Here is a 21,270-nt window from a genome sequence, read left to right on the forward strand (position 1 = left end):
GCATGGATATCACTTGTGTAAGGCCCATTATCACTATATAAGGCCCCTAAACAGCAACCGCAGCCCATGCTGCTACTGCATTGTAAGAAAGACCTGGGCTGAGAGATCCGGAGCACTGATTTGCACTGACTCTGTGAAGACCAAATATATTGCAAGTTAGTAGTGAAGGAGAGTACTCAGTTTTGATTTTGTGGTACTTAATTTTGTGCAGTCCTTTGTTACCACAGTGATAGGAACTAAATAAAACTCTAAGATACAGTTTCTGAAACCTTCTGTCAGCAGAGAGTAGCATGTGGGCTGAACTGTTTTTAACTGGCTTAGATGCTGATTTTGGGATAAAGCTGAGTGGAAAGAACAAGCAACATTTGAATACATTCCTGAAGTCCATCTAGATTTTCATGTTAATAAGGAAGATCTCCATTTTGACAAAGCAGCCTTTCATGTATAACCCTTGCAAATATTTTATATAATTTTTGAGGGAGAGTTTCTCTCTTCATGGGGAGGTAACATTCCCATTATGGTCTGTCCTCCAGATTTAAGCAGTCCGAAAAGGAACAGAGCGAGCTGTATAAATGGAGTCCATCCAATACGCTGCTTCTCTAATATGTCTGGTGTAAATGATAGTCATTGCAAATGACTAAATGAGATAAGAAATGGGGAAAAAAAATCCAAAAGCAACCAACAAAAAGTTGGAGAGGTCTTACAAATAAAGTAGGGTTAATAATTCAAGCTTCTTTTCACAAGATGTCAGCATATGGGTTTATAACTTTACATGTAGTGCTTAAATGTTCACACTCAGAATCAACTGCGGTTGTACGCCTGTGTGTTTGCAAAATCCTGGGTTACCTGCAAGGGGCTCCTTGCCCATGAGACATTTCCCCTGGCTGTGTATGCTAAGTATTGTGTTTTCCCAGCCTGAGTCAGTTGGGCTTTGTATCCATAGAGGCACAGACCTTGGAGTTGTACAAATAGTGCTACAGTTCTGAAGATAGCCAAGGATTTTGCTGCAAAGAAAAGTTGTGATGTTACAGTAAACACCTTTCATTGAATATTTATGATAAAATGACAATTTATACATGCTTTTTGAATGCATGTAAGTGGATCAACCTCAGCTCTCCTGTTGTTTCATTTTGCATCATTTTCATCATGACAATATTTGTTGAACATTTCAGTGACTTCAAAACACTGAGATCTGATATCACAATGTCTAGGCCATTACATTTTAAATCCCATTTTCCATTTATAGACTTTTTATCAAGATGGCACAAGAAAATGAGCTCGTTAAAAGGTTTTTCCACTTATTTCACAGGAACAACATTCAGCATCAATGCTACGTTGCTAGGTAGCCAGGTGATCTTAAACTGGAAAGCATCTCAGCTCATAAATTCCTGCAAATCTAACATACATACACATGCCCAGCAGAATTTCTGAGATTACAGAATTTATACAGTAGCATATATTGCAAAAGCTTTAGGTTTATAATCAATACTTACATTACTTTTTTCGTTTGAAGTATGTATGTTTCTGATACACTGTCATTCATGATGTTTTTTTCTCTCCGCTTTGTATCGTATCGTCAGTGTGGTTTCCCTCCATCTCTGTGTACTAGGTCTGGCTGGGATGGAGTTAATTCTCTTCATGGCAGCTCGTATGGTGCTGTGTTTTAGATCTGTGACCAAAACAATGCTGATAACGCACTAATGTTTTAGCTATTAGGGGCAGTGTTTGTACAACATCAAGGCCACCTCTGTTTCTCAGACAGCCCAACCAGATTGGTGGTGCACAAAAGGTTGGGAGGGGACACAGCCAGACAGATGACCCAAACCGTCCAAAGAGATACTCAATGCCACATAACAGCATGCTCAGCAAGACAACGGAGGGGAGCACAGTTTAGGTAGGTTAGCTGTCTTTTGCTCAGGAACAGGCTGGGCATCACTCTACCTGTGGGAGATGGTGAGTGATTGCCTTTCATCACTTGTTTATTGTTTTCTTGCTTCCACTTCTCCTTTGCTTATAAAATTATCAACCCTCAAGTTTTCTTGTGTTCGTTCTTTCTTTTCTGTTCTGGGGGTGAGGAATGTGGGTGAGCAGCTGTACGGTGCCCAGCTGCCTACTGGTGTTAGCCCACAATTCTGTGTCACGGCCAAACCAGCAAGAGCTCATGCTTCCCTAGAAGTGAAAGCGTACTTGTATATGCCACGAGGAAGCTGCCTAACAGGGACAGCAACTGCAAGCATCAAAGTTAAAGATGCTGTGTTCCACCTGCAGCTATTTCACCCCGATGTCATGGTATAAAGTAAGAACAAAACAGAAAACAAGTGACGCCACACAGTAGTATGTGAAATAAGTGACCACGAGAGGGTACTGGAGATGTAAAACCACAGGTGGTTCAGCAGGTCACCCTTAACCAGCAGCTGGCTGGTTTTCCATGCTTTTCCCATGGTGACTTTGGAAGCATGTGTGTGAACTCTTTAACTCATGCCTTCCTACACCATGGAGCAGAGTCTGGCAGCAGCAGCCAGGCTGGGGAGGCAACACCTGAGCCTGTTTGCCCTCCATTCATCAGCAGAGATGCAGGGATATCAACAGGGAAATTTCCACAGGTTAATAAAAACTGGGATTTAATAACAATCACCAATAAGTCAATAAGTGATATGTCAGCTCTTGAGAGCTTTTGAGGGGAGCAAGTTATGATGTGGACATAGATTACATGGGTACTACTCTGTTATTGCTCAAGTTTAATTTTTGTCACTAATGCATTTTGCTAGTAGAGCTAAAAGGTCACGTCCCTAAGGGTATGGCACCGTTTGTGTTAGCAGAGCCTGGCTCTCTCTTTGGATAACAGTCATCTTGGATTATTACTAGAGGACAAGTGAAAGTGAGATTGCAGGGGGGGAGGGAAAGGAAGGGGTGTGTTATGTGGCTTTACATCCATCTTCATCACTGGAGGGTCACGAAAAGATTGCTGTGTTAACAAGCAACACAGCTCCCAGCACTCAGGTCCCAGACACTGTAGCAGAGAGAGATCTTTTCAAGGTGAGCAGACTGGCCTAACGAAGAATGTCTCCAGTCAGGGAGATTTATGAAGGTCTACCTCATACTGGCAGCAGAAAGCCTGGCAAGAATTGTGCTCTCCCTGGAGAGGTTACACTATTTTGTCCCCCCAGAGAGTCCTGCGGCTCTCCTTGGGCAAGCCACTCAGGCAAGGGCTTGCTTTGCCCACATAGCACTCCAGATCAATGGCATTAACTACCTTTTCCACAAACAGACACTGCTTGTTTATTTGCTGCTAAGGTTTCTGAAATTCAAACACTTGGCCCAGGAACCTAACTTAAGTACACTGCCTTTTAAGAGCCCCTAAGGAGAAATGTTAGGGGGGGGGACACAAACACTGGGGTTTAGAGAGAGCTCAGACCACATAAAATCACTCTGTAAAATTAACAGCAAATGCCCTGAGATCTGGAAAGTGCACAGCTCTGCATTACACTCTGAGCCACCATCTGCACCATGCACGGCAAATTTATTTTTTGTCGTCTCATCTTACCCTGCAAGTAATGGATAGGGCAACCGTGGCTGCTGCATCTGCAGCAAGGAGACTGCTGGCACACCCTGTGCTCCAGGCCCAGGACTGCACTGCTTATAGCCTCAAACAGTATGTTCTTTTACACAACAATGAACAAACTGCCAGCCCTGCTTGTCTTCCCTTCTTCAGAAATAACAAACCCAACCCATACCTTGGTGCAAAACATTTGAATGATGAGTCTTGCTGGCTCGCCTGATGCTTGGAGGCAAATGTTTCCTGTTGTCCAACTTGCAAGTGATATCTTGGCAAATACTTTTCCTGCACTTGGTAATCCTGAGATTTGCAGAGCGATTCAGCATGACTCAGTGGCAGAGGTCAGGATTTGTAGTGAATTCTTACCAAAGTCAGGCAAGGAGATGCTGGGGTTGTAAAGCAACTGCAAGCAGGTTTTTATTTAGGGTGTATCTGTGGGGAGCTGATGTAAGGAAGGATGCTGTAAATAAAGGGCCTGACTTTTTATAATCCAGATGCCCCATTAAATGCAAACATGCTTTAACTTGGTAGAGGCTTTTGGAAGAAGGCAGCAAACAGCAATATAATTTAGCATTTTTTTAATGTTATTTTTTTAATGCCACAAATTACAAGATAAACATAAAAACAGAGCTGAAAGCCTGCCCCTACAAGGAAGCGAAACATCATCATTAGAATAGCTGCTATCTCTGTGGTTTTCTAATTGTGCATTTCTGCTTTACTGGTTTCCTGAGATGGGTGATGGAAATAACAGAGAAGAAGAATAAGAACCACCAGCTTATGAGCTTGATCAAAGCTACAGAAGTGATTCCACATTCCTGAATTCAATGAATTTTCAACACTAGTGCCCTTGGAAACAGAAGAGGTTTGGGTGGGGGAGAGAACAAAGGACTTTAACAGAAGTATTTCTGGCAAGTCAAGACCACTGAGGGAAGAATAACAAATTGCAGTGTGCAGTTTGAGGATCTGTGCACAGCTTCAAGCTCGTCCTTTCTCTGGTGGAGAAAGTCTGCGTAACATCTCTGCCGATGAACTACAATTTTCAGAAGAAAAGGCCTGGGTTTCTCTCACCGGCACTGCACTGATGTCTAATTTAGGCAATATTTTCATTGATTTAAAAGATCCTGGCATATGCTTTCAGCTCCCAAGCAGCTGCAAAGCCAGATGCTTGTCAGAAATTCTAGGTTGCCTTCTGTCAAAGAAGCTGTGGTAGCCTGGCAGAAGCTTGTCCTCCACAAGTGATAAAGTCAGTTTACCTAGAAATAGGGGGAAAATATGGGAATATTGTTCCAGATTCACTAAGTACTAGCATCTAGACTAATTCACTAGGTCAGACAGCATCTAATAGTTAAGCATGGCTAATTATAGGTTCCTCAGAAGCTCTCAGAAATTATATCCCTAACTGCTGAAAGCAAGCCGCAGACTGAATTATAGTGGTATTGGTACAAGTCTTAGCTGGGCAGCAGGGCTGCCCAGCGAGAATAGCATGCCTGGAAAGTGCAAAGGGCTCAAATGCTTAACTCAGTTTCAGCTCTTGGACCAGAATATTTTATTTGTGATGATGCCATTTTCTTCTCCACCGAGACCAGGAATATTCACCAACAGTAGCATCAGATTTAAACAAAGATTCAACTATCACTGTTACTAAGGACTTAAATGTCATTTTCTGCAGTGACTGAATTAAAGATCCTTACGTGCTTGTGCCCTCCCTCCCTTTCTTTCTAGCCCCCTTGTTCATTTCTTCCTCATTGTTTATTTCTTCTCTTTTTCCCTGCATTGCTGTCTGCAACATACCAGTTCCCACCCTTTCTCAATTTCCTTCCAAAATATGACATAGCCAACACTAAAAAGGGCGTTTTAGCTCCTATTTCAAGGATACTGACAGGGTCAACAGGATTCAGACTTCTAAAAGCCTTTTTATCAAACTGTCTGTAGATGCAGGCATTGTGCATAAGCCGTTCTACAAGCGTTACTGTACTGCTACATGGTAGGACAACTCCCTATTATCTCGTATGCCACAAGAGACACACGTATAAGCACATGTAATAGATTACAGTAGGTAATAGCTAGATTTCCACCTTGATCTGCTACGTGCTTGCCACCCTTTCTGCACTGTAAAAGGAAGGTCCAATCCCAGAGCTTAGAGTTGCAGATGGCTTGAACCCAACTCACCTAAACATTTGTCTAGAAAAACGTGCTTCTAAAATTGAGCTAACAGCTCTTAGCTTGGACACTGTCTAATCCCTGCAAATTGCATTAGCTAGCCTCATTAAATCCCAAGTTCATTTTAACCAGATAACATGCGTTAAAATACAATTTGCACCATTCAAACCTAGGCTTTAAAACGTGTTACCTAACATGTGTTGCTCTTGAAAAGTACCGACTTTATATTTTGGACCAGACACGGCCATCCATCTCGATGGGTTAAACTGATTTATTTTTCAATAATGTTGGTTCAATTGAGTTAACAGGATCAAAAGCTCCCAACACGCATTAAGTTGCAGGCTAACTCGAGGGCACACTCCCCGGCCGCGCTTCGAGACCCCGGCGGGGAGGCGCCCCCGCTGCGGCTCGCGGTGCCGGGCGCGCACCGAGGGCAGGGCGCGCTGCCCCCCTCCCGCCGGGCACCGACCGCCCCCCGGGCCGGGCCCGCGGCGCGCCCCCGCCGCCGCCGGCCTGTAAAAGCCGCGCTCCAAGGAGAGCGGGGGCCTCCGCCCGACCGGCAGCGGACCCTGGCCGGCCCCCCGGCGTGCCGCAAACCGGCGGGGACGCTGGCCCCTGCCGGCTCGGGGCGCTAGGCAGCGCACCCCCGGGAGGCCGGGGCGCGATAGCTGGCGGCGCCGGCACCGCTGGGCGGGCAGGGTGTGTGCGCTCCCCCGCCAGACTACAGCTGCCCCCGTGCCAGCGGCTCCCTCGGCTCGGGACGCGCCCGCAGACAGCCGCGTCCCCCGGCCCGGTCCCAGCTCTCCCCGCCTTCCCCCTCACGCCGCCGCCGCTTCCTCTCCCGCCCGCCTCACCCCGGCAATCGCCCGTCCCGCCGCGCGGGGAAGGGCGGGGCGGCGCGGGCGCGAGCTGCGGCGCGGGGCGGGCGGGGCCGCCCCTGGTGCTGCGGGTGGCGGGGCCCGGCTCAGCCGCCGGCCAGCACGGGCAGGGCCCGCCGCCTCCCCCCGGCCGCGGCGCGGGGCTCCCGGCCCTCCCAGGCTCCGCCTCCTCCTTTCTCTCAGCGCTCCCTCCCTCTCTCCCTCCGCCGGTGCCCGCAGCCCCGCGCCGGACCTTCCTTTCACTCCTCCATCTCTCCTCAGCGCTGCCCTTCCTCCCGTGCGCTCCCCGCCGCGCCTGGCTTTGCCGGGGCACTCCAGGGCCGGGGGGGGGGGGGGGGGGGGGGGTCGGGCGGCGGGACGGGAGCTATGAGCCGGGCGGGGGCGGCGGAGAGCCGGGCAGCAGCAGCCGCGGCGGCGTAGGGCTCGTTACCGGGCGGGAGCGGGGCTGTCCCGCTGCGCCCGGCGGCTCTCCGGGGCGAAGGGGGAGCCCCGGAGCCGGAGCGGCGGCCGTCTGCCCCGGAGCCGGGGGAGCGGGGGCGGCGGCTGGCCGCCCCCCATGTGTGACATGATCGACTCGCAGTCCGCCGAGAAGATCAGCAGGATGAAAAAGTTGCGGAGAACTTTATCGGAGAGCTTCGGCCGAATAGGTGAGTCCCGCAGGCGGGTCCCGGCGGCGCTGCCCACCGCCCGGGGGGTCCCGGCGGGGCGGGGGCCGGCGCGGCTGCCTGCGCGGCGGCGGGGCCGGGGGGTGGGCGCCGCAGGGCTGGAAACACCCGCGCCGCCGCCGGCCCCGAAAAGCGTTTCTTGGGAAGAAAGCTCGGGAAAATAACAGCCCTTTCCCGGCAGTGCCTGTGAAGCCCCGGCAGTACGGGTCTGCGATGGAGTTAGCCCAAAATAGGGTAAAAAAAACAAACTGCAGACGAGAGTTGGCCAGCGTACCTCCGCTGCTGAAGAGAAACCTTGGCAAAAAGCATATGGTTATTTTCGTTTTGTGTCAGGTCTGGTAATTTATTTTCTTGGTGCGGCTGCACGTTGGTTTTGAGTTGAGGCATGAGATGCTGGAGCGGATTACGGCGGCCGAGTGATTTAGGAGGCCAGACAAAAGAAGTCTGCCTGTCATCTGCCGCGAAGTCTTGCCGTTCTTTCACTGGCATAAAGCATCCCGAGGGAGCGTCACCAGAACGCCGCTGCCGAGCGCGTTATCTCCCGGTATCGCTGTGGCGCGTTTGGTTTTGACACCAGTTTATTTTGCAGTCGAGTTAGTTACTGAGAACAATGCCACAGAGTTCTGGTCTGCTCGCACTGGTGTTTCTCTTGGTCTGTGGCGTGCTAGGGTGCTTAATTCGCAGTTTAAAACGTTAGTTCCCACTGACAGCATCAACATGCTGCTGAGCAAGGAGACAAGGCACCTTGGAGGAGCTGTGAGGTGTCCCCAGGCTGGCTGGGCAGAGCAGCCTGAGGTGGTGCCGGGCAGCCGCTGGGATGGACGGGTGGACACAGCAGCACTTGTCCTTGCAGACCCTCTGTAAGGGCCTTTCCACAGCCCTTACCCACTGGTTGTCCCACTGGGACATTTTTCCTTGTAGTCGGTCTGGTTGGCAGATGAGGGTCAACTTTCAGAGCTGCTTTGTCCCAGTGGGAGCATGTGAAGTGCCTGCACTGTAGCCATGAGCTGTGGCGTTTGGTTCTCCCTCCACTGCCCTACACAGGAGGCGCATTGAAGTATGCGGGCATTATAATTTTTCATGTGTTGTGTATGTATTCAGTGTATTACCTTTAGCTTTTAAGGACTGCAAACTTCAGATGTAGGATAGCATTTGAAATCAGGTATCTCTTACACCTTACTACAAGATGAAAAAGCTCATTCATATTTGTAAACCAGTTTCAAGGGTAAATGCCAAGTTTCAACTGTGAAATGAATGTCAAGTCATAGTTATAAATCTCTCTGTCCCCATATGAAAATAGCTTTCACCTATCATCAGTCTTAAACTGCATTTAACTTTCTTTGATTAGAAGAAAAAATAAAGCAGTCAGGTGTTCAGTCTGTCACGTGTCTTTGTATGTGTGAAGGTAGACACAGAGAGACACTCTTACATGGAACTGTGGAAAGCTTTTCCTAATGGTGGAAGTCATTAACAAAGAAAGTATTTTGAATGAGGATGCTGCTTTGTTGTAACAGTGACAGTCCCATTAATGCATTGTAGGGAGCAGAGTCCCTCTGGCTGGTAATTTCTGCATGTTTTAGGTGGCTCTGTTGGGTGATCATCGCTTCTTGTCATTTTTTTCACAAATTAAACAACTTCTGAGTTTCCTTGGGAGCTTTGGCCTGAATTTAGGTGCAAGGATTGTTACATATTCCATCTCCTCCAGTTCTTTGTGCGTGTGTACAGAAGTGTAGGAGTGTGGTCAGGTGCCTGGTTTGTTTGTGTGTGGTGGTGGTTTTGTGACTAAAACTCAGCTGCTACCAGCAAGACTGTTCAATCTTCAGATGCTCTAATATTTTGACTGTCATGCTGGTAACTGCACTTTGCTCAAAACCCCCTAATTTATCAGTGTGAGGTTTGAACATAGTCCGCTCCCTGATACCAGAGCCACAGATAAGCCCAAGCAAAGCCAGAAACTCTTAAGTTGCATACCAGGAAATCCTCAGTTGAAACACATGCTGTACTTTTATATTGAAATGAAGGAGAGAAAACAAAACCTCATTGGAAGTCGTCTTTCTGCGTATTTGTCACATTGGTTTTAAAGCTGGTTTTGGAAGAGCTGGTTCCTTGGCGAGATTAGCAAATTACTAATTTAATATGTATCGAATATGGAATTTTGTCTGTTGTCTGGTCTGTTGTGATTTATTATAAATGATGATGATCTTTCAGCTTTTCCTGTTCTGCTTCAATTTATGTGTTTACATAGGTTTAAGTACACAATGTAGCATTATATGGATAAATATATAAATGATACAAGAGTGACATGGTGTTTGTGGCAAATGATTAGTGAGTCAAACCTTGAACTGCTACAGTCAGGAACATCTAATGGTCGTTCTTGAAATGGTAAGGCACTGCTAGGCTTCCCTGCGGTGTTGGTGGTGCCCCAGCTGCCAAATACAATTTTTCCAATACTACAAGACCCTTCATTTTGATAGCAAAGTTTATATTAGCCTGTTATATAAAAACAATGAAAATGTATCCTAATTGTCCCTGGCAGTGGTGGTGTGGTTTTTTTGGTTGGTGTTTTTTTTTGGTTTTTTTTTTTCCCTAGGGCTTGCAGCTAAACTACCTTCAAGGCCCCACAAAGTAATCCTCTCCATTTCAGATGCTATATCAGCAATGAATGTATAAGGTGATTTATTTTTTTTACAGTGTGACACAGTATGTTAAGTAATGTTTGAAGCTATTTCCTCAGCATCTTTAGTTAAAACCAGCTTAGTTAACCCTGGGACACAGCAAAGGGCCAAAAGGTACCAATGGCAGCCTCAGGTAGACTTGGCACACTTTCTTAACCATGAATGGATGCTTGCTAGACACTGGCTTTCCAGTGACTGTCAGAGGGTGTTAAAGGCCTGGTTCATCCTTCAAAATTTCGATCTGTTCCTTAAGTGTTACGAGTACCTACTGCTGAGAATGTTTATTTTGCTGAGCTGAAAAATGTGCTGTGTGAAATTGTCCATCTCTGAGCCTTCATCCTGAGCATTTGCTTTGTGCTGTGTGCAAGTCTGGTAAAGGGCGATATGGCGCTGTGGTGTCTTAGAGGAAATGCATATGGCCTGTGGTGCTCAGTTGAAGTTTATATTCTAAAATAGACAGAATGGCTTTTGACTGCAGAAATCACATGCTTACATTTCTAGAAAAATGAGCTATCTTTTCAGCTAAGGCACCCTTTCTCATGGCAGAAGTTTTCTGGTGTTTCAAGGGGTGTTCCTCTTAAATTTTAACTGTTCTTAAAGAACTTACATTACTAAGATTCTGAAAAATTTACAGAACTTATTAACAGATCTCTGGGAGTCTGTCCATTTTTATACAAACATCCAAATTAGTTTAAAAATTCTGATTTCCTTGTTTACATACTGTGTTGTCCTCGTATAAATGAACACATCATATTGTATGTTAACCAACTTTCAGAGATTCAGTTGGCTCACTGTTTATTTTAGCATTTAAACCTTTAGAAGGATTGGTTCTTAGTTTTATGTTTGATAATTCTGTAATTACAATTAACAATGAGTAATTTTATAAAATTACCATAATCTTTTAGTTACGTAAAGAGTTCTTGGCTATGCGTTTGTTGAGGTTCATATTGCAGCAAAATCATATTTGAGATCTCTTCAGCTCAGCCATTTAACTTCTGTTTTCTTATGCAAACTCTTTAGTCAAAAACTAACACCAGGGTAGAAAGGAAGGAAGAAAGAGAGGAGGAGAGAGAGAGAAAACATTACAGAGTTTACTCACAGTGCACTGAAAGCAGTCTGTGGCTGTCTGAGCATCCCTGGGCTTTGTTACTAACTCCTCACTAATACAAAGGTTATCTCCACTAATCTCCTCTAATGTACTCTAAATAGCTCACATACCTGAGATAATGAGAAATTCATTTGTAAACGGTTTATTTTTTTTTTAATTCAGCAAAGCTTTTTTTAAGGGTTTAGAAAGAAGAGGATTGCATTGATGGGAAAACACCATTTCTAATGTAATTTGTTGTATAAAATACGCCGGTTCCATGATTTCTTTTGAAGATCCTATGTATTAAATTGGTTGAGATTGAAATTACTATTAAGCAGAATCTGATTAAATGAGTGGCCAGAGCTCTCATGTTCTTATTTTTTGAGATTCTTAAAAAACCTCTTAGTCAAAGATAGAAGTTAAAGGCAAGCCAAAAATTCGCAGTGGATCACAGATTCCCATTTCTTGTTTTTTTTATTACATTGTGAAATTTGTTTGGGTTGTCTGGCTGTTCTTGGAATGTGTTGGTTATGTGAAAATCCTCTGATTTGGTAAGAGAGAAGAGCTTGTCACATGGCCTAGGTGTGTCATATACTGATGTATAGCTTGTAGGTCATTGTGACCTGAAAGGTATATGATAAGATTAGAAGTGTGTTCTTAGAAAGTATTCCACAGGTTGGGTTTTTCCCTTCCTTTTTTCGCCACCCCCCCTCTCAAATGTCCTGACTCACACTTCTGGGTACTTGGGATTGGCAGTCTGAAAATGTTTGGTCTGGCTCTCAAAACCATAAAAGAGCATTTTGTGATTAAAAATGTATAATGTGTGCCTCAAATCTCCTCAGCAAAATACCAGGGTTTTGTCTGGGGTTTTTTTTGTTTTGTTACTGAGTTTGAAATCTAGATGAGTGACTGTAAAACAGTAATCTTCAAAGATCTGAGGGAAGAGATGTTTCATGTCCCAAAGAAACGGGAATTTGAAAGTAAAGGAAAGTTGGACCATCCCTCCTTTTCTGTACAAGAACTGGGATTTATGTGCCTTAGTGGCAGAGGTTGTGGAGCTGCAGCATGTTTTGCAGAGGTGTCCTGCATCTGTTAAGCCTCTTATACAGCTTCTACTTTTGTTTGTTTGTTTTGTGGTTGGGTTTGTTTTTTTTTTTAAGCTGGTAATGCTGTTGCTTCTGAAGACAGGTGGTTTAGAAACTATTAGCGATTTGAAGATGGAAGGAGCACCCAGAAGAGCAAAAAACCTACTGGAGTCTAGATCCTTAACTGTGCTAGGCGCTGAAGTATTTCTCTCCTGCAGAAATAAATGTATTTTAAGTGTAAGAACCAATATTCTGCTTACATGATGAAGAGGGAGCCTTCTGGGGCAGCACTGTGCGCTGTAAGGTCATTCAGATGACCTTCCTCAGATTGCTAACCTTCATGATTTAAACTGAAAAGAAATAGTGCAGTCGTCAATGCAATGGTTTGTCTTGCTTTAGCACTTCAAGAGAAGTAAACGAAGAGCACTTTCAGGTCTCTTTCAGGTCTCGACATGCGGTTCGCAATTCTGTGGTTGGTCTGGTTGTGGTGTACAGAGAAAAGGAACCAGTCTTGTACCTTCACACTGACACAGTTCAATGGACGTTTGGAGAAATGATTTTTCTTTACATTTCAATAAAGAAACCCAGTATGCTAAAGGAAAAATTTTCATCAGCTTAATCTTTGCTACAACTTCAGAACTATTCATGTCTTCATTTTCTTGCTTTTCCAGTTCACCTGATTTCTGCACTGTTTTCCTTTTCCTTGTTTGATGATTAGTTGCTAGTTAACAGTGTAGAAAGACAGGAATCTTTTCTGCTTTAGTGTAAGTCATATTGTAAAAAAATAGAAAAAAAAGAAAAAAATAGAAAAAAGCATGTCACGATGCATGCTATTTCATAAAGTTTTAGTACTTAACAAACTGAATTCATGGTTAGGTGTTTATTATACTTTTCCTTTTTGACGTTGTCAGGCTTTCCATAAAGTGTTTTCACGCTCACTAGAAATTGAAAAAAAACACCTTGCTTTACTTTCTTTAACCTGAGAGGATAATATTTCTCATAAATATGTAAATTTACTTTCTTGGAAACATGCTGTGCAGCCCTATATTCCATTTACAGATTCAAATTTTGAGTATAAAATTGTTATTCATGCCAGCCTGTTCTTTCCTATTATAACAGGAAAATGCTGCTCTGTTTTTCTGTTTTCGGGTGTTAGTTACTTTGTGCTCATTGAAATGCAGTACAGATGACAATTTCTTTTTTCCTTTTATTTTAAAGCCTTGAAGAAAGAAGATAGCAGCTTTGATGAGGTAGGTTAAATATTTTGTACCTTTCATAGTCTAGGTATGCCTTTGTATTTCTCACTAGTGCTAAAAGAAACCCATAGATAGTAGTGTTACAATGTGCGTATGTGTTAATACATGCATATTGCTCGAACATATTTTCATTTTCCAAATAACTACCAGATGAATTTGTTAGTTGAAGGCTGTGAATGGAATGCTTGGGTTTTTTTGGAATATAATAAAACTGAATGTTGTATGAAAAGTGGTCTTTTAAAAATGTTCCATGTGGAGAAATGGTGCACGCAGAGGAAATACTTTACAGAACTTTACCCACGGTAATTCTTATAATTGTAGGCCTGTACTGTAACAGACAGTGAAAAAAACATCACTCTTGAGAGAGCACCTTATGTAAAGTGCTGCTGCATTGGCTTCTTGCTGAATATGTCAACTGAGAGAGATGCTTCTTGTGAAATAAAAAAAAAAAAGCCCAACACCACAAAACCATCAGCTAGCTGTATTGGTAAAACTGATACTTGATGATTCGGTGTAATCAGTTTGGGGTCCTGACCTGTCTGTGATATACGTGTGTTAATTTGTAAAATATGCTGCTTGTGACTTGTGCTTGCTTTTACTTACAACAGGCTTTGAGAGATCGAGGTCACCAGGAGTTGTCCTGCAGAGCAAGTTTATGCAGGAAGAGGTGTAGGTCTTGGTGTGATGACTTGTTATATTGTAGTCAATGCTTGCCTTTTGTAGTTCCCTCTGCCACCATAGCTGGAAGCAAATGGTGGTATTTTCATGTGTTGATGTTACACTTCTTGTGTTTCTGTGTTTTCTTCTTCATTGCATGCTGTAAGCTTAAATTCTTGGCTGATTACAGTGAGATAGCTGCTGTGTAATGCCAGATTCTAGAATAAATTAATGATGATGTAATGTCCTTGATTCTGGATCAAATCAGACTTCATCTCTTTCTAAACAGATTGCACTGAGTTTTACACCCCTCTGCTCAAATTCAGTAATAACAATATAAATGGTTTATGCTTTTTTGATGTGTGTTGCAGAGAGCTGTAACTTGGCTCGATCCCTTTCGGACCTGGAGTGAAGGTCCTGGGGTCAGACTCTGTTTTCAGGAACTCTTGTTGGATCACACAGTGGTCCCAACTATTGCATTTTTCTTTAACACCCTGGAGGAAAGCGAGTCCTCCATAAAAGTTACACCTGTGTAGATATGTGGTCGGTAGACTCTGAATCCTTGTTTTACAAATCTGGTCTATTTTTATCCAGTACTTTCTTCTGAAGGCTACAGTAATGTATCAGTGCTATAACCTATCCATTAAGTACCTTGTATTAAATTTGATATAGAATTTGAAAGGCTCTATTAAAAAATGTTATCGTACGAAGATGGCATTTTTTCTGTCCCCTTCTTTTCCTCAGGATTTTTTATATATAGTTTGCATGCATTTTCTTTAAATTTGGCTTTCTGTTTGAACAAGAGACAGCTTGAGCAAATTTTTTTTGAATTCAGGGGATTTGGGGAGAAAAAATATTTTTCAAGTATGTTTTTATTGAAATCTGACAGATCGTTGGTGTGAGCTACTGCAGAGGCAATAAGAGAAGGCCAGTGGGAAGGGTACCCAAAAGAGTTTTCTTGCATCTCCTGTAAATAGGGAAGAGTTTGATGTGACATTGAAATCAATCAGTTCCATAGTTTTAGGTGATATTTCCTATAAGAAAGAAAAGTAGGCTGAGATTTTGTTTTCCTTGTTATATCTTCAAATTCAGCACAACAGTTCTTGATGATTATGTAGCCTAAAGTGTGAATCAGAGAATGGGCTGTACTGCATATCACATAATTCCTTTCTTTTCAAACATCCTTCAAATTGGAAGATAAAACAGTCTTCAGTAACAGTAGTGTACCTGATTATAATGACACATACCTCTAAGTGAGCCAGTATCTGCAAGCAGAGGAGTGGCCGCATTTGTTGGTCTTAGAAGGCTGTCCTGAAAAACACGACTAAGACAAGACCATGATATGAAAGGAGAGCAGTCTAGCCTTCTGGCTAGCGTATGTAGTATTGATGTACCAGAGATGCAGTTATGAAGAGAGCTATAATGACAATAGGTGGGAATGTCAGGTGAGAAGGAGAGAGAGGAGGTAGCTAGCTGTCCAAGCATTGTTTTACTTAAACCTTGTAGGTCTTCTACTGCAAAAAATTATACAGGCAACTATTGAAACAGAAATTGCATCTAACAAGCATCATCATCTCCCTATACAGTTAGTGAAAAGATACCCTTTCTCCTTTCATGGTGCTGAAGGATGCTGTGTGTCTCTTCCCAATGTGTTTCCCCTTTTCTGGAGGGAGGTTGGCCTGTGAAGCGGAACTTGAACAAGCAGTAATGAACTTGCAGGGAAGGACTTTGCATACCCGACAGCTTGGCAAAGGAGGGCTCATGTTTTAGCCTTTCAAGAGTGGCCAGAACACCAGTAGCAGAAGATGGCCAGCAGGGATCTGAAATTTCTGAGGGGGGAGATAAAGTGGGATGAAGAGGAAGATGACCCTTCTAAAGCTGCAAGGTTTGGGTTTGCAGCTGAGTCAGTTGTCAGGTTAACCTGCACATCATAGGCACTACCTGAGGTACTTGATTGTCCCTCAGGAATTGAGATGGGAGAAAACAGTTGTTCAGTGGAGCTTATTCTACCTGCTTTAACTTGCACACGGTGGCTCAGAAGTGTACAACACTGCAGGATGTGATCTTTGTGTTGAAGAGAAGCTACTATAAACTGAGATATCAAACACGACGGGGAAGTGTATCGTGTAATTAATTGTTTTCTGCAGGTTGAAATTAATCCCTCCAGTAAATTAGGACAAAACAATCATGAACAGTGAAAAGTGTGAAGAAATTGCATGTCAGAAAATACTTTTAGATGTTTGAGAAGTGTTTCAGGGATCTTGGTGGTAAATTTAGTCCTGCCTATAAGATCAGAGTACAACAATAGTGTGAAGGAGTTAAGAGTAGGATTTGTCACTTTTTTGGTACCTGCTGTAGTGTTGCTTTGATTAAATTTTGAGTGAAAAAATTCTTTTCTGTAGGTGCTGCTGGCCTTTACTTCAGTTCATGAGAACACTTGAATTAATCTATTTAAATCCACTGGTAGCCTGTTTACCTTCCTAAGATCTTATGACATCTTCCAGAGACTCCATGTGAATAATGGAATAGGATACAGACCACTTCTTGTATAGTCTCTTTTTCCCACCCCCCCTTTGTTTTTTTTTAATGTAGCCTTTTTCTTTTTGCCATACTAGTCACATTGTGGGAACTGGAACATGGGGCTGCTCCAGTACCTACTGAAATCAGTGGGAAGATTCTGAATGTTTTCAATGGTTTGTGGATTGGTTTCTTCTATCACGAACTATCATGACTGAGGGCGGGGGACAGGCAGGCTGTTCTTGCCAGTTTTCAAAGTTAGCTTGAGTGGGAGACAGTAAGGCATTTTCTCCTCTGTGTGTGTGTGTGTGAGGAAAAAAAGTTGTCCTCCAGTTGCCCTCCACAAGGCCACCTAAATTTTACTTTCTGAGTGTGGCTTCTGGTGTGGAAAGCATGTTTCCTTCTTTTAGGAAAAGCACTGATTATCTACCCTGGATATCAAGGTAGAGGATAAACGCATCTGAGGAGCAGCAGTACCTGCAAAATGCAGTCTATAAACAAACTTTTGGCCCTTGAGTGAACATTTTATTAGTGCTCTAGTAGTTTGTCAAAGTTAGATTAACAACTTCCAGCTATGTGGGATTGCTTTGATGTCTTTGGGCAGTTAGTATAACAAGTGTCCACTCTATCTTATAATGATGGAACAGTTTTCTTTTTCACTCAGATGTGATCAAGGCCAATAACTTGTGGCTGAATTGCAGCATATTTGTTGGAATGACAGCCAGCGTTGATGCTGTGACTAACCCTGTTGGAAGGCTGGTAGCCCGTTCCTTTGGATAGCTGCTTGCTGTTACGATTTATTTCTAAATTATTGTCAGTCTCGAGCTGTTGGTTCTTGTTCTTCTGTTGTTAGTGGTTTCTCTAAGCACTTAAATAGTGGTTTAAGACCTTCAGCCATATGTATGCATACTAGATAAATTAATATCAATGTCATAATGAAATCAAATAATCCCAAGACTCAATCAATATGAATGGCTGTGATTATTGCTTATTATGTTGTGAGTTTTATTGCTGTTGTGTAGCTGTATTTTAGTGTTCATTTTGCCCAATATCAAGAGCATCTTCTTCTTAAGGCCACCTTCCTTTAGAAATTAGGATACTGTGATTGTGCTCGCTGTGTACGTAATACTGTCTGATTCCATCCAGTAACTTTGAAGCTGGCTGACGCTAGATGCCTAGATGCTTGGTGAAAAAGCATGTGAGCTGGCTGAGGGACAGAGATAAGATCTCCTCTAATGGAAAAGCTGGAATGCAAGTTCTTGTGAACATAGGAGAGTCTGTTTGGAGGTGTTACGAATACTCTGACCTCAGCAAAATCCTTAATGCCCATCTAGTCCTTACTATGTTTAGAGTCTCCAGCTCCGAGGAAGCCAAATTTCATTTATTTAACTCATGGAACAACATCCGTATGTTTGAAGTGGAAGCGTGTGAAAAGGGAGGGAGTTTTGCCAAGTTGATTCTGTAGCGTGCTTGCTCTCATAGTCTGCCTCTCTCAAACCTCCCCAGACAAAAAGGCTACTTCCTCTGTGGATGCTGCCATGAAAAATGTCTTGATTTAAAGGATACCACTCTCTGAACCAGAACTCTTGTATAGAGAATATTTGTATTTGAGAAGTTAAAGGGAGAGGTGCAGTTGGAAAAAAAGTAGAGCTCTATAAAGAATGAACAAGAGGAATTTGAATGCCATAATGCAGGAGGCACATAATACGCTAAATGACATTTGTGCATTTTTAAAAAGTTTTATTTATGGTAAATAGCTTGAGAGAGAAGTGCATGTAGCAAGTATAGATATGGAACTGTAACTTTACGTTCTCCTGCAGGGTTATGGGAGATGGCGGAGAGAGAGAAATCTAGCCCTTTTGAAACCCAGTGTCACTTTTTGTAGGATCTTGGAATACACATTGATTATTTCACTCCTGGGAGACTTAAAAGGTGGAGTTGGTGAGTGACAGACTTAGGAAGATCCTGTGATACAAATGATTTTGGATGCAGTATTTCTTTATTAATCTAGATACAGTAAAATTGTTACAAGCCATGGCTGAGCTGTCTGCTTCCTGGTGACTTTGTTTATATTTAGGAGGCAAGAGACTGGTGACTACTGAACTGCTTTATGTTGTGATGGAGAGTTTCCAGAGAAGTGGTTATGGGTAATGATTATAAATGGCCTGAGTAACGTTAGGGTGGGGGTATTGCCAGTGCTGAGAATGTGGATTTAGCTTAGGGTATATGATGAATTTGATGCAGTTCTCCCCCTGCTTAATGCTGGGACATGCAGATGGTGTGTGGTTATCAGTTGTGATGTGTGACTGAAGGCTGATAGGGGAGAGATGTAGGAAGTAACACTAGAAAAATAAAACCCCCTAAAACTGGATTTGGAAAACAAGCATAGATGTATAGTTGCCAAAGCAATTTTTAAATAATAGCAGAGAAGTTGGTCAGAAATCGTCATCTGGTGGTTTAAGGTACTTCGCCAAATGTGTACAAGGGTGGCTCAAGTGTCTTGAGAAATGGGTCCATTCAGCCATATGCCACAAAGCAAATGAGAGGAAACATAAATCCAGGCACAGGATAACAACTTGGTATTGGAAGTTACTGCTTGTGAAGTACTACTTGAGACATGACACAGGCAGATTTTTTTGGGGGAAAGAGGGAGGTAAAAGATTAATAATGTAATCTGATGCCTGCTGTGGGAGGCCCATCTTCTTTATGCAGTTTTTGGATTCACAAGGAGATTTCCCAGGAGCTGGTTTGGTGGGTTTGTGTTCCTATGTCTCCTTAACTCCGTTTCTTCATCCCTCCAGAACTGTTCAGTTACACTACTGAGGATCTGGTGTTGGTCCAGTGGTTCCCTAGCAGCAGACGGCTTAGATGTCAGCTTGGCCAACAGATTTACTGGTCTCTGCTGCCATGTGCCATGTCTTTGAGGCCATTCCAACAAACTATGAATCTGGATTGTGTTGCTAGTTCGTAGGACTGTTGTATGATGGTAGTGCATGTGCATTTGTGGCAAAATAGTCTTAGAACTTAAGGTCTTATAAAGCCATTCTCAGCTGCTTAAAGGGAATAACTGTCTCCTCTGGTTGAGGACTGATAATATTAGCAAATGTGCTTCGTGTGAGTCTGAGAACAAAGAACGTGGATGGAAGAGAGCAAATACTGCCATTCTGCTGGGCTGTGGCAGCTTCTTACTGGACCAGCTGTGAGACAGATGTGCCCTTCATTGGTCTGTGAAAATGCTGGTTTGTGAAGGTTTTTGTGGCTTAAAAAATCGCCAACCCATGGATAGCCTCACTTCATTTCTCAGAGAATTACCAATATTTATATGGTGGCTAGGGATTCCTGTCACTTCCCTGTTCTGTTGCATGTGGAAGAAGGTCAGGTTCTGGAAGATGTGAGGTGCTTCAGAACCAGGTCTAGGTGACCACATAAGTAAATGGGAAGTGTCAGGAAAGAAAAACTGGCTGTGGAATGGCTGCTCTGTTGTGTCCAGTTTCAAGGCTTTGAAGCAAAATCTGAGACTGTGGAAGGTTTTGATATTTACTTGGCAGTGACTTTTTACTCATTCAGAACAGGAGTTGTTCGTAATGTTGGGGGATAAATGTGGGCTTTAGGAGACCAAAATTTGAGGACCTTTCTGTTTTGAGTGGGGAAGATTTTTAATCTTGGAGCATCCCTCAAACCTGTTAAGTGGCAGTGGTCTGACTTTTTGCCAGCCATTGATGTGTTCAGTGATGTGCATTCTTCCTGGCATGTTTGGTGACAGTGCGGCCATTTACCTTTCAGAAAGTGTGTATTATTTTCATGAGGTAAGAAAAATGGTTGTCAGCTGTGAAACTGCTTACTCTTCTGCCTTCTTTTCTGTAGACACCGGATGGAAGAAGGGCTTGTGTTACTAGTTAATGTGTATGTGTCCTTTGCTTAATTTTCCTTTGAAAATGGATGGAACAAAGGAGCAGAACTTGGTCTGAATCCATGTCCACAGCAGTGCCTTGTGGCAGTCCAGCCAAACCACTGACATATAAAGAGCTCTGTTCTGATCTGCAGGCAAGTGTTTTAGCTATTGGAGAAGCATTGCAAAATGAAGATGAATTTCTAGGCCTGCTGCTCTTACTTGTGCATGCCTTTTTTTGTGTTGGATGTTTCTGTTGATCTGATGAGGGGATATATGCGTACAGAGATGTGGAGTCTGAATGTAAGCTGTTTTTATCTTGATGAAGTATGCTTATGTGTAAATCCCGGTGTTTGTTTTCTTGGATATATGGGGTATAGTAATTTATTGGTAGATTAAATAGAGTAACAAAACACAGTACATTACTACGGCATCAGTAGCTTCTTGTGCTCAGTCTTGCTGGGCAATCTCCCAGTTGTGAGGCAAGAAATAATCATGTGGCTTCCTTGATAGATCTGTGTCTTTCATCTTTGTACATAGACTTTATTGCTTTTTTTTCCCCTTTCTTCCAAGCCACACCAGTAACAGACATATGACTATATTTAAATCTTCTTCTCATGAAATGATCTAAATGAAAATTATTTCTGTCTAGTTTTTAGCCTTCCTAAGAAATTCTGCATGTATGATGTCTCATCTGCTGTGTGTCACAATATCACTGACAACCATATATTTGCAGGATCCCATCCACAGTTATCAGGGTTCTGAGTCAATTGACATCTCTTGCTATTTATTTGGAAGGGATAAGAAAAGGAGATTGCTGGCTATGACTGGTTTATTTAAACAAA

At 43.2% G+C, this 21,270-nt stretch overlaps 1 protein-coding gene across 1 annotated transcript in view; it reads left to right on the forward strand.

Annotated features, from left to right (window-relative positions):
- The first annotated feature begins 6,950 nt into the window (after nt 1–6,950).
- Nucleotides 6,951–21,270, forward strand: part of CDK14 (cyclin dependent kinase 14) — a 316,633-nt gene continuing 302,313 nt past the window's right edge. Inside the window, exons 1-2 of the mRNA XM_055709447.1 lie at nt 6,951–7,241; nt 13,325–13,356. Of these exons, the coding sequence (XP_055565422.1) occupies nt 7,151–7,241; nt 13,325–13,356 (123 nt within the window). The 5' untranslated portion in view covers nt 6,951–7,150. The remainder of the gene's footprint in view (nt 7,242–13,324; nt 13,357–21,270) is intronic.

This window comes from Falco cherrug, chromosome 4 (genome assembly GCF_023634085.1).
Source record: "Falco cherrug isolate bFalChe1 chromosome 4, bFalChe1.pri, whole genome shotgun sequence".
NCBI classification, from domain to species: Eukaryota; Metazoa; Chordata; class Aves; order Falconiformes; family Falconidae; genus Falco; species Falco cherrug.